The 14381-nt window shown below is 40.2% G+C and overlaps 1 protein-coding gene across 3 annotated transcripts in view; it reads left to right on the top strand.

Moving 5' to 3' along the window:
* The window catches only part of ZDHHC2 (zDHHC palmitoyltransferase 2), a 53988-nt gene that overhangs the window by 19255 nt on the left and 20352 nt on the right, over window positions 1-14381 (top strand). For 2 of the 3 annotated variants that reach the window (XM_073001322.2, XM_020791459.3), the window contains exons 2-6: window positions 2596-2622; window positions 3594-3688; window positions 7312-7432; window positions 10212-10281; window positions 12755-12787. In XM_073001322.2, the coding sequence (XP_072857423.1) occupies window positions 2601-2622; window positions 3594-3688; window positions 7312-7432; window positions 10212-10281; window positions 12755-12787 (341 nt within the window). In that variant the 5' untranslated portion in view covers window positions 2596-2600. Of the gene's footprint in view, window positions 1-108; window positions 797-2595; window positions 2623-3593; window positions 3689-7311; window positions 7433-10211; window positions 10282-12754; window positions 12788-14381 lie in introns of those variants that run through there. The other variant, XM_078394643.1, reaches the window with a different exon arrangement.

Genomic DNA, 14381 nt, shown 5'->3' with positions numbered 1-14381 from the left:
CGGTAAGTCAAAATGTAACTCTCAGTCCATTGCTCCCTGATAAATAAAGCACCCCCCAGGTTTTGGGGTGAGGGTGCACATGTGCTGGCTTGGAGTGTGTGCACATGTACATCCTTGGAGTTGAAACGGTCCAGTTTGTTTACCAGGGAGAAACAGACTGAACGTTATGATTTGGTGTGGCCATTATGTTCTATGTCAAACTATCCCTGTATTAGTTTGCATATGTGCCCATTTGTTGTTTATGAAAACATTTCACCTGCAGTTCTACACACACATATCTGGTCCAGTTATATTCAGAAATGCATTTCACTGTTGATAGGTTTAAGTAACATTACCCATTTATCTGCTATAATACTTGTAAAAATGAATGTATGTCTCTGCCTGTCCTTTTCTGCCCCTCTAGCGTAGCTCCAATATATGAGACCTGGACACTTGAAGCTTGGCGTGCATACTAAGGGGACCATGAGAGTATATGACTTGGGGTTACTATAGTTTTAAATTTTATTATTTAATTGTATTTAAGTAGACTCTACCTGTTGCCTACAGTACCACATAGTGACACTTAGTGCTGGATACCATGTTCCTTAGTAGTAAAAAGACTGCTTAAGAGCAGGGATTCTTCAAGAACAGGAAGATTTAAAGTTTGGTCCAGAGGCCTGCATCTTGTTTGATATGGGGCACTGAAGGATCAAGTTACTTAAATTTTGACTTCTGACCCTTTCACTACTGGAACAGGACAGGTGCAACTTGTGTGTGACCAGGCTGCCTGAAGAACCTTGCTAATTCTTGACTCCAAGTACGTACATGCAGTTGCTCTCACATGTATAAAATGTGAATTCCTGCTGTCTGGTGTGTGTGGGGAGGACACCGGGGAGAAGGAAAGGATGAAAATGCACTTGTCATTCAGAATTGAGATAGATAGAACAATGGAGAAAGAAAATACAGTAATGGAAGGTACAGGTCCTATACGGCCTAGTTGGCTGAGGTTGGATATTAGCTTTGCCACTTTGCAGTTTAGCTGGCCTAGACTCTCAGCTGTTTTTAAAAAGTCGTTCTCCGGCTGTATTGAATCCAAAAGTTTAGGCAAAAGGTGCAGTTACTAGCCCCACTGTTCTGTGAGAAAATAACTTGCTACCATCTCTCAGTTCATTTAGCCAAAGAGTGAAGTTTCAGTTGTGCTTGACACTTCATATTCAGGTCTCATGATCTTAAAAGTGACACAAGAAGCTCTATGCTGCATGTACAGCGCTGTGCATAATCATGCAAGTATCGGTAGTATTGTTGTTAAGCGCAGCGACAGAGCTGGTGACAGAGCTGAACCATGAATGCTAGAACAATCTAAACATTTGTTAAAGGAAGGCGGTGAAGGCTCATTCCCTTCCTTGTGCAGTTTTGTATTTTCTAAAAATATTTTGCCTTAAGTAGGAGCAAGTGCAGCCAAGCTAAGTTTTATGACTCAGTAAGTGAGAGAAAGTGTGTGTGTGCCTCCTTTTATCATTTCTTTATTTTTCAAGATGTTCTCTGTTCTAAACTCACTTGTCCATAAATATCCCACTGAAGTTACTCAGTGGTACCTACTTTTGAGATGTTATACATGAGATTGCATTACTGTTAAAAATAATAATAATAAATTAGATGTATGGCAAAGATTGGAAACCTTTTGCAATTTCCTGAAGGTCCTGGACTTCGACCAGTGTTTAAAAACAGAGCTAGATCACTTATCAGAGGGAAGTTACTCTGGAATACTATAAATTTTGTCCTTGTTATGATTATATAGTATCATTACTAAAAACAGTACATAGAATTTTAAACACGTTTGAGCACAAAATGCACTTTTCCTTATGACATCCCTGACCTGAGTCAGGTCAGTGTGATTTCTCCCATTTTGCAGATAAAGTTTGGAAATGAGGCTAAGCATAGGCAAGTTTGAGTAATATTGGCTCTTCAATAACGGTAATAGTGGATGTAATCGTTAATATGTATAATGGCAATCATTTTATACTTTTTTGCAGTTTTTTGTTGGTCACTCTATTGACTCGCTATCTATGGAGCATGCAATAACTGTGAATCTGTAAACATTCTTACAGGGTGATTTGCAGTATGCTTGTGCAGTCTTTGTGTGCGTTATGGTCCTCTGTACTGAAAATCGCTTACAGCTCTGAAGTGGGCACTTAGAATAAGGAGTTAGAGGCATTTTAAGGTGCTGTCAAGCAACAGTTCACTGCCTTCTTTTGTGCTGAGGCAATTTGTTTTGCAGGAGAACCAAATCATTTGTTCGAAAGAAAGTACAGTATTTTCTCTCAATGTCCTGCTTTATTTATGAGAAAAGAAGTGAAGATGTAACAGATCATGACCATCTTTTATTTTGGTGGTAGGAAGTTGCTTAGAAACCTTACAAATATAAATGTATTTTCCCAGGTCTTATTCAAAAGATAGCATGCCAGTTTTAAATGTACACAAAAGCAAATTTGATATGGTTATATTACCAACCAAAGAAATGTATATACTGTATTAGCTTAATAAAATGAGAGTCATATCTGTTTCCAGATAATGGTACCTATTATTTTTCACTTTGTTTCTCTCTCTCTCTTGCAGTTACAATGACAAATATTGGAGAAAAGGGTAAGCATTTGTTTATTTTTATTTATAGTCTGCTGGTCTTCTATGAAGAATTCACATGGATAGAATTCCCAGGCAGTGACTTATTCAGGCACTGGCCAGGTCAGAGAGGGCACTTTCTGTTTCTAGGAGATGGCATTGGACCCACTTCATAAGGGGCCCCACCACTGGACAATAGCAGCCAGGGTTCCTGAAACCACCACAGTTGCCCCCAACATTCGGAGAAAACTTTGGTAGCTCTGTTTGTTTTTGATTTAACATTGTATCGGAATCAGCAGTTCTTGAGTTTATGACCCACTGCTAGAAGAGTTACTGACAGATCTGAAAGGAATCTTTCTCTAAGCATAGTAAAAATAAACCAGTGTCTGCTACGAGTCAAATGAAACAAATCTCTTTGTTTTCAAAAGAAGACTTTATTTATACTTATCTTAATGACATTGTTTCCTACGTATTTTGAGTAATTGAGTACAGTGGTGCCTCGCTTAACAATTGCCTCGCTTAATGAGGAAATAGCTATACGATGAAGATTTTGCGATCGCAAAATGATGGTTTAAATGGGTTTTTTTCATTTAATGATGATCGGTTCCCTGCTTTGGGAATCAATTTTCGCTTTACGACAATCAGCAAACAGCTGATCATCGGGTTTCAAAATGGCTGCCAGCTGAAGAAAATTACCCCCGGCTGTTTTCTAGGACGGATTCCTCGCTTTACAGGCACCGAAAATGGCCACCGTATGGAGGATCTTCACTGGACGAGCAGGTATTCAGCCCATTGGAATGCATTGAACGGTTTTCAGTGCGTTTCAATGGGTTTTTTTAATTTTGTTTGACGATGTTTTCGCTATACAGCGATTTTGCTGGAACAGATTAACATTGTCAAGCGAGGCACCACTGTACATATGGCTGATTCTTGTTCTGTACATATCTCTGACATTGCCATTTGTTTAATGCCTTCATGTTATTATTTTTTTTTAGTGGTGTGCCTGATTGCGTATCATCTATTTTTCATCATGTTTTTGTGGTCTTATTGGAAAACAATCTTTACATTACCAATGAATCCTTCCAAAGAAGTAAGTGACCATTTGATGCACCAAAACAAAAGTTAGTGAATTTTGTTTCTGGAATGTAGTTTGCAAGTGTATGAGGAGAAAATAACATCCTGTAGGAATTCAGTATGTGTAGCTCTACTTCCTACTGATTTGGAGTCCTCCAGTTAGCAACATACAGTTTTGTTTTGTTTGCTTGCTTATATATTATTTATTTATTTACATCTGTGTGTATCAAATAACAGCTGGTGCTACAAATGTTCTGCCATATTCATATTATATACCAGTGACTATTTCACATAGCTGCTATTAAATATGAGCACAAATTGCTAGTTTGGCATTGTACCGGTTTGGTGGATCGAGAAACAAGTTTTCTGCGGTTCACCACCCCACCAGCTCCGGTAAGCACCCACTCAGAGGCAGTACCCAGAGGAGATAGGGCAGAGAAGCTGTGATACTGCTTCCAAGTGGGTGCCCACCAAAAGGCACTGAACCACAGAACATTTGTTGGGCCATATGCTGAACTGACACAAACTGCTGAACCAGTACTTCATGCCCATCTCTAGTTGCTATCATTCCTCTTTATATTTCCTGTTCGGTTACTTACTGAAAAGTTAAGAAATGAATATACAGAAAACATTACAAGCACCATTATACAGTGGTGCCTCAACCTATGAATGCCCCTACCTAGGAACATTTCGAATTACGAATAGCTCCGCTCGCAAGTCGAAGCAAAATTTTGCGAGCGGAGCTTCGAAGTACAAATGGAAAAAAGGCAGGGGAGAAACGCAGGAAATTCAAACCACCGCCTCTGCCAGGAGGTGAGCCGCTGGACCATGCTGACCGGGCTCTGCCTCCCGTCCCCACTGCCTCCGCCACTGCGGGAGGCGAGCTGCCGGACCATAACAGCTGGGCTCTGCCTCTTGTCCCCGCTGCCCTCTGCCTCCTGTCCCCACTGCCTCTGCCACTGCGGGATGCGAGTCGCCGGACCATGCTGGCTGGGCTCTGACTCCCGTCGCTGCTGCCCTCTGCCTCCCATCCCTGCTGCCTCCACCACTGTGGGAGGTGAGCCGCCTGACCATAATGGCTGGACTCTGCTTCCTGTCCCCGCTGCCCTCTGCCTCCCATCTCCACTGCCTCCGCTGCTGCGAGAGGCGAGCCACCAGATCATGCCTCCCATCCCTGCTGCCTCCACCATGGGGCAGTGGGATGGGAGGCAGAGAGCAGCGGGGACAGGAGGCAGAGGACAGTGGGGACAGGCGACAGCGGGGATGGGTGGCAGAGGGCAGCGGGGACGGGAGACAGAGGGCAGCAGGGATGGGAGGCAGAGTCCGGCTAACATGGTCCGGTGGCACGCCTCCCGCAGTGGCAGAGGCAGCGGGGAAAGGTGCTGCTTTTTTTTAAACTTCTGTTTTTACAGTACAGTATTTTAAATTTTTGTTTTTGTTTTTTGTTTTTTGAAATGCTGGAACGGATTAATTGCGTTCCCGTGCATTTCAATGGGAAATGGTGCTTCGACCTACGAGCATTTCGACCTATGAACACCATTCCGTTACAGATTAAGTTCATAAGTCAAGGCACCACTGTAGTGTTGTAATACAGTTGTGTTAGATTCTTGACTCACTTCTGCATTGCTAATTTGCTGCTCAGTTAATGCATTCAGGGCTATGATAAGTTTTCTACTCTATCATGTCCTAAAATAAAAGAGCCATGAGCTAATATTAATTATGCAGTGGGAAAGAGGCAATGATTTTCAATAAATACCAATATTTTGTTGTTTAATGGAGAAGTAAATTAAAAAAGCGTGCTGCTTATATACCGCCCCATAGTGCTTCAAGCACTCTCTGGGCGGTTTACAATTTAATTATGCAGGCTACGCATTGTCCCCCCAGCAAGCTGGGTACTCATTTTACCGACCTCGGAAGGATAGAAGGCTGAGTCAACCTTGAGCCGGCTACCTGGGATTTGAACCCCAGGTCGTGAGCACAGTTTTAGCTGCAGTACAGCGATTTAACCACTGCGCCATGAGGCCCCATTAAGTAATGGGTTTTTTTTTTTTGACATTACCTATTCAGTATGCTTGTATATAGTTAGTTACATTAGATTCACATCTATTTTGTGTGTTTGTGTGTGTGCGCGTGCGCGCGTGCGTGAGTGTGTGTGTGTGTAAAATGATATAACAATTCTTAATATATAGCACAAACCATTGCAAAATGTTAACATTCTAAATGTTAAGTTTAAAAACATTGTGTTATAACTTCTTTTTATAAACTAATAGGTTGCTAAAATATTGTGCTTTTATTTACTATCATTCATATATGCTATAATTTGCTATCACTCATATATCAATGGTTTTATTTATTATATTTGAATGAGCACATGTGGAAAAGTTATTTTTATAGTGTCTTTTGCTGGGGGAATTTAAGGGTTGAAAGCCTGCCAATTAGACTTTTACTTAAAACATACAATTTATGTGAAATAACAGTGATTTTTAGCTTTGTGTATAAAACCTAAATTTTCTCCAGGCAATCAGAACAATAGCTGAACTTTCCATACATGTCACAATGGATACCTAGGGACCAGGTCTCGTTTCATAATCTGAATTTGAAAGTTTGTTGAGGGCAGGTCTGAAAGTTATCTCCACATAGCATGTCCTTGAGAAATACTTTTTTTAAAAACAATACTGCACGTCGTGGGTATTCCTACTTAATTCTTTGACTGTTGATCTAAAGTCATGTAACATCTTCAGAGCAAGAGCAAATTTCTGATGCTGGTATGAGTGACTAAATGAGCCAACATATGCATTATGGACTCTGAGTGGCTGAAGTACTAATCTTGTTGGTAGACTCATACTTTGTTTGCACAACCTATTGCAATTTTTTCATTTACACTTAAGAAATTACTAGATTGGTCTGCATTATGTCTGTCGGCCCAATGACAGCTGATCACCCGTTACTGACTCATTCTAGTATCATTCCCCATGCTGCTTTTCCAATACCTTATAGTTTTCTTCTCCCTTCCCCTGCCCGCTCCCTGTAATATAAGTGGTGCCCCGCATTACGATGACCCCGCATGATGACAAAATTGCTTGATGATGACTTTTTTGCGATTGCTGTAGCGATTGCAAAACGATGGTTCCTATGGTTTTTTTTTGCTTAACAATGATTAGATCCCTGCTTCGGGAACCGTTTTTTTGCTAGACGACAATTTTCCCAGCTGATCGTCGTGTTTCTAAAATGGCATCCCACTGTTTTCTGACCCTTGTTTCAGAAGACAGGCATTAAAAACAGCTGATCGGCGCTCACCAAATGGCCGCCCTATGGAGGATCTTCGCTGGACGAGCAGGTATTTTCCCCATTGGAACGCATTAACCAGTTTTCAGTGCATTCCAATGGTGTTTTTTTTCACATGACGACGATTTCACTGTACAGTGATTTTGACAGAACGGATTATCGTTGTCATGCGGGGCACCACTGTATTAGAAAGCCAAAACTATAGATAAGAAACACATGGAGTCATCTGTAATCCTTTTCAGATTACACTCATGATTTGGCAGACATAAATCATCTGGTACATCTTAACTTTCTCTTTTAGGGCAGTAAAACTAACCTGTTATGCTACTAATCAACAAGTGTATTGTTTCTTAGTTTCACCTGAGCTATGCAGATAAGGAATTGTTAGAAAGAGAACCTAGAAGTGAAATCCATCAAGAAGTGCTGAAGAGAGCAGCCAAGGACCTCCCCATCTATACACGAACAATGTCTGGAGGTAAAAACTTGTGAAGGGTGAAGTCTGGCTGTATCTTACCATCTATCAGAAAACAGGCAGTTGAATACTTATATATGGTTTAAAGCTTACATTGGGAATGGCCATGTTAACCCATAGGCTAGTGATATTAAATTACTGAGAAACACTGTCCATAGTTTTGGAATGAGTTGTCTTCAGGTTGTTATAGCCACTCTGTTTTCTGTTTCAATTATGCATGCCTGCTCTGTCTTGACCTTGATAACAGACTAGACAAGGTAATAAAACACAACCTAAAAAATCAAAGCAAATTGGAATCATTTAAATCCAGCAAGGGTCTGTACATAAGAGAAACAGGCTTCCCTGTGTCTAGCTCTAGCTAAGTGAAATTCATGCTACAGATCAGTGCTGCATGGGGAGTTCCCCAGATTGGTAAACTAGCTGGAGGCTGATTGAGCATGCTCCTGTCAAGCAATTAATGGTAGCTTTGACCAGCTGCTGTGGGGTCAGGGACTCATTTCACACTCTAGCAAGGTTATACTCAAAATCCTACAAGGTAAGCTTCAGCAGTATGTGGATCAAGAACTCCCAAAAGTACAAGCTGGATTTCGAAGGGGCAGAGGAAATAGAGACCAAATTGCTAACTTGCGCTGAATTATGGAGGAATCCAGAGAGTTTCAGAACAACATCTACTTCTGCTTCATTGACTATGCAAAAGCCTTTGACTGTGTGGACCACAGAAAACTATGGCAAGTCCTTAAAGAAATGGGAGTGCCTGACCACCTTATCTATCTCCTGAGAAATCTATACGTGGAACAGGAAGCAACAGTTAGAACTGGATATGGAACAATTGATTGGTTCAAAATTGGGAAAGGAGTACAACAAGGCTGTATATTGTCTCCCTGCTTATTTAACTTATATGCAGAATACATCATGCGAAAGGCTGGACTGGAGGAATCCCAAACCGGAATTAAGATTGCCGGAAGAAATATCAACAACCTCAGATATGCAGATGATACCACTCTGATGGCAGAAAGTGAGGAAGAATTAAAGAACCTCTTAATGAGGGTGAAAGAGGAGTTCACCAAAAATGGTCTGAAGCTCAACATCCAAAAAAACCCCAAAAACCTAAGATCATGGCCACTGGTCCCATCACTTCCTGGCAAATAGAAGGTGAAGATATGGAGGCAGTGACAGATTTTACTTTCTTGGGCGTCATTATTACTGCAGATGGTGACAGCAGCCATGAAATTAAAAGATTCCTGCTTCTTGGGAGGAAAGTGATAACAAGCAGAGACATCACCTTGCTGACAAAGGTCCGCATAGTCAAAGCTATGTTTTTTCCTTGTAGCGATGTACGGAAGTGAGAGCTAAACCATAAAGAAGGCTGACCACCAAAGAATTGATGGTTTTGAATTGTGATGCTCGAGGAGACTCTTCAGAGTCCCCTGGACTGCAAAGAGATCAAACCTATCCATTTTGAAGGAAATCAATCCTGAGTGCTCACTGGAAGGACAGATACTGAAGCTTAGGTTCCAGTACTTTGGCCATCTCATGAGAAGAGGAGACTCCCTGGAAAAGCCCTTCATGTTGGGAAAGTGTGAAGGCAAGAGGAGAAGGGGACAGTGTCATTGAAACTACCAACATGAATTTGATCCAACTCCAGGAGGCAGTGGAAGACAGGAGGGCCTGACATGCTCTGGTCCATGGAGTCATGAAGAGTCGGACACAACTTAATGACTAAACAACAACAACAAGTGGGGTCAGGGACAAGGCATAGACCTTGCTCCACCTACCATATCTTACACGATTATCAGTTATTTACCAGAACTCCATGTCTGCACAGTCAGCTTGGGATTAGTGGTTAAAATCAGTAGATTGTTTTGTTAAGATACAGCTAGAAATTCTATATTTTTAGGAAGTTACAGCCACAATTCCATACACATATACTTTTTAATAAATACCCCGTGAGTAGATAAGCACAAGATAAAATGTCAGGACCTGAAAAGAAGTTTTGCCTTAAAAAGAATCATGAGACTCTTGACAGAACAGTCTACAGTGGTACCTCACTAAATGACGACCCGCTAAACGACGAATCCACATGACAATGGCTTTTTGTGATCGCTATAGCGATTCGCAAAACAGTCATTCCAATGGGGGATTTTTGCTGGATATCGATTAGGTTCATGCTTCGCAAACCGTTTGTTCGCAAGACGACGATTTTTTTGGCTCCGCAAAATGGCTGCCCTGTCTTTTCTGGACCCATGCTTCGCAGGGCAGCCATTTTTACAGCTGATCGGCGCTCGCAAAATGGCTTCCCTATGGGCGATCTTCACTGGACGGTGAGGTATTTTCCCCATTGGAACGCATTAAACCGGGTTTCAATGCATTCCAATGGGGAAAGGGTTTTCACATGACAACAATTTCGCTAAACAGTGATTTTCCCAGGACGGATTATCGTCATCATGCGGGGCACTACTGTATGTTATTATTGTTACTAATTTTTGCTTCAGTCTCTGGAACCAGCAAAGCAGGTATATTTAAAAGAGAATGTCAACAAATTAGCCCAAATATTAAGCAGAAGCTTTTTTTTCCTTCATTGTGGTCTATATGATTCACACACATGGGTACTTCTGCACCTATGCAGAAAATCTTGGGAACATTCTAGAGTTTAAACTTATCCCCTCAATTCCCTCTTACCACTGACCTGACAGTGTTTAGGAAGCGTTCAGAGCAAGTATTTTCTCTTCAGATCTTGTTCGTTATAAAGTTTTACTTATTAACTTGTGTCTTCCTCTTACAGCTATCAGATACTGTGACAGATGCCAACTTGTAAAACCAGACCGTTGTCATCACTGCTCTGTCTGTGACAAGTAAGGAACAAATATTACATTGCTAAGTAGCATGTATTGTGTTTTCTGTTAATGCTGGAGAAAGTGAATAAAGAAACTAAACAAAATTACTTGCATCAGTTACTGAAAAACCTATATACATACATTTTTTATTTAATAATAATAATAATAATAATAATAATAATAATAATAATAATAATAATAATAATAATAAAATTTATTGTCATTGTAAGTATATACACAGTATACCATACAACGAAATTCACAGACACCCAGAGACCAGACACATGCACACACATAACATTCCCCAAACACTCCCCACCCACTAGAAGTTCCCCACTAAAAATACAAACATCTACACCTCAGGCCAAGTAACACAGTCCAACTAATTATTCACTACTGGTGGTCTTTAAGCTCATTATTAATTGCAATTATAGCTCTAGGATAAAAACTATTTAGAAAACATGTGGTCCGAGTCTTAATTGTTCTATATCTTCTGCCAGACGGTAACAGTTCAAAATAGTTATAAGCAGGATGGGAAGAGTCTCTCAGGATGCTGTGTGACTTCCTCAGACAGCGGGATGTGAAGATGTCATCCAGGGTTGGTAGCTGGAGCCCGATGATATTCTGGGCAATTTTAATGGTTCTCTGTAGAGCTTTTTTGTCCGCTACAGAGCTACTCCCAAACCATGCCAGAATGCCATAAGTTAGGACACTCTCAATGGTGCTACGGTAGTAGGACAGAAGTAAATGCTGTGATAAATTTAACTTCCCGAGCATTCTCAGGAAATACAGCCTCTTCTGTGCCTTCTTTATTAGCATGTTGGCATTTATAGTCCATGAGAGGTCCTCTGAGATGTAAGTACCCAGAAATTTAAAACTACCAACTCTCTCCACTTCCTCACCGTTTATGTACAGTGGTAAATGTACATTTCTCTTCCTCCTAAAATCAATTATGAGTTCTTTAGTTTTTTTGATGTTAAGTGTGAGATGATTTTCTTTACACCATAGTATCAATCTTTGTACTTCCTTTCTATAAGCAGACTCATTGTTCTTATTTATGAGTCCCACCACTGTCGTATTCTTTACAATGATGGTATTGGTCTAAACCAGGGATTGCTTATTCTCTCAAGAAGCAATCTTGTTGTTATTCGCCTGTGTGATTGACCCAGTGTGTCTAAGGATCTATTTGAAAAATTGTTCTCTTAGTATTTTGGAGTACTGCATTTGACATAAGCTATAAGTAAGGAACTTTTGCACTGTACTTCTAGAATATTATTATGCATACTCTTCTGTGACTGTAACAAGGGCAAAACAATTATTTGCGCTGTTGTCATTAAATATGTGTTGTGTTTGAACTCACTCCTGGAATTTTATGTAAGGAATATTTACTCTCTAAAACAGACATATGTCTTATTCTCCACCATAATTTTCCATGTTTTAGATCATGTCTGTGTCCACTTATCCCCTGTAACCTTTTTTTTAAGAAAAAAGAGCAATTGCATGGAACGTCAATATTATTTCACATTGGTTGAAATTCTTAGCAAGGAGTGGGATCAGAGAATCAGTGGAATTTATGGAACTGATTCTCTCCTCAGTAATTCAATGGACGTACCCTAGTTGTGATGTACTACCACAGGCAACAGGATTTCATCAGTCATGTAATCCATTTATTACGAACAGAACTCATGTAGCATTTAATTTCCTTCTGTGTTGTCAAATATTAAAAATAATAGTTATCAAAAGTAAATGTATTTGTATCTTCTTCTGCCATACGTGACACCATTATACCCTTTGAACTGCAGAGCTGGAAGGGACCCTATGGATCATCAAGTCCAACCCCTGTCACGGAGGCACAGAGGGATTTGAACTCCCAACCTCTGGCTCCACAGCCAGAGACCTAAGCCATTCTAAGACAGAGGGAGACAACTTGTGACTTTCCATCTTTTTTAAAAAAATTTCAGCCCACATAATCTCTACTCAGCATAGCCAGTAGTGATGAAGCTGCAATTCAGGAACTTTTCAGGGGCCATTAATTGCCCATCCTTGTTGATTCAGGTATTAGTTGCTTACAAGGAATTCAGAAACATTTAATGGATCAAATATCTGATTACTCACTTTGGCTGTAGTATTTGAAATGGAAATTTTAGAGATTTCTTCTGCAGTGAAATCTGTATGCTATGGTCTACTGCAAGAGATGAGGAACTACTTTGAATCATGCAGCAGTGGAAAGAAATCTAATATTGTTCAAATCCCAGTCAGAGGAAAATAACTAAGTTGTCACCTTGGGTATTGGTGAAGCTGAGATGCTGTTTCTGAGACAATAGGTTGGCCTTAGATTAGTCATACCTAAGTTGTGACTAATATTTGACATGAATTTCAGTGGGACATAAGTATGACTGACATGGCCTAAGACCAACTTATTTTGCCCATTTATAAACTTAGGTTTAGTGTAAATAGTTTGATCTTAACTATAATGTTTTTTGTCTTAAAGATGTATTTTGAAAATGGATCATCATTGTCCTTGGTAAGTAGTATGTTACTTAATGAATTTGGAATAGGTGATATACTGGGAACAGGTTCCCTTTCTTGACGATAAAGAGAAAACAGATCTTTGTGTTAGTGTAGAAACTCAAAAAGATTTTTGGTAAACACCCCATACCCATGCACTTTAAACCCAGAAACACACTTAGGCAGAGACTCGTCCACCCAAAAGACCGGACACCAAAACACAACAGGAACAATACGGTATATGTGGTCCAATGCAAAGAGCAGTGTTTGGAGCTCTGCACTGTAGAAACCAAAGAGCCACTAAACAGGAGAATGGCCCAGCACAGGAGAGGTAATGGCTCAGGAACACAATCAGCAGTGTTCATTTGAGGGACAAAGGACACTCATTTGATGACCAAGATGTACTCATTTTGGACTGAGCAGATAGGTGGTTTGAGAGAGGGGTCAGGGGGCCATACATGTGCATATAGAAAATCCTTCACTCAACAGGGGTGGAGGCCTTAGACACAGTCTGTCTCCTATTTATCATGCTTCCCCAGAAAGATCAGGACCACACACACCAGAAAGACCACTGTTAACTACCTTTGACAAATGGGTGGAGAACGACTGCAGAAGTGGGATTATCCCTCACCCCCAGTCCTTTGTCCTTCTAAGGAGCCTATTCAGACTAGGGGAAAGTGAAACCAACCTGGAGGATATATCAGGGGTCTGCTACCAATTCTCCTCAGACTGAATAAGCTACTTGGATGAGTAGCAAAACATTTCAACCTAATAAGAAAGAAGTCCAGTTTCCGTTACTTATCTTCCAGATACATAAGAATTTCTGCTGATATGATATTAGAGGGTCACTCAGCCTCTTAAAGAATTTCCTCTCCCTCCTCCCACCCCAAATATTTCAGAGATATAGCCAGAAAGCTGTTAGTAAGGGCTCCATGCACACTCTGCATTTGCCTGGGTCATCTCTAGCTTGCAGTTAGATAAACCAGAGATTGCACTCTTGAAAACAGAATGGATTTGTCTCTGTATAAGGGGTTAGTGGATTTTCACTTGTAAGAACAGTGGAAAAAGAGGAACAGACCATTCCACGCATGGTTTATAACCCACAGGATAATGGTGAATATGTATGTTCAGAAACTATTGAATAGACAACTATTATGAGGAAAGTAAGAGTTGTGTATCTCCCAGAGACATTAAATGGTGGGTGCTTATGCAAGCTGTACAGTTTCTGCAAGGAATTCTAAATAGTGAAAATAGTAGCTAAAAGAAAAATCAAAAATTTCAACTTTTTGAAAGTCCTACTATGCAAATGTGGGTGTTATAGTTTGCATGAACTGCCTGGATTCACTATGACAAGCATGCATTTTTTATACAGTCCTGGGGAAAATCTGAACAGTTGGTATTGGCATTTAAATGTCTAATTGTGAGGACAGATATGTTAGCTTTTTTATTATTATTTGCAACCTAGTTGTTAATGGTTTAAATAAAGAAATTCCATCAATTACTTTAGCTTTTTAAAAGTAAGGAGGGAGAAACTTATGCTTTCCTAAGGCATTGAAGGAATATTACAAATGAGAATAAATGTATGTGTGTTCCTGTTTACATTTATTTAT

The sequence above is a fragment of the Pogona vitticeps genome, chromosome 5, assembly GCF_051106095.1.
Source record: "Pogona vitticeps strain Pit_001003342236 chromosome 5, PviZW2.1, whole genome shotgun sequence".
Classification (NCBI taxonomy): domain Eukaryota; kingdom Metazoa; phylum Chordata; class Lepidosauria; order Squamata; family Agamidae; genus Pogona; species Pogona vitticeps.
The sequence above is the reverse complement of the archived record's forward strand: the minus strand, read 5'-3'. Positions and strand labels throughout refer to the sequence as shown.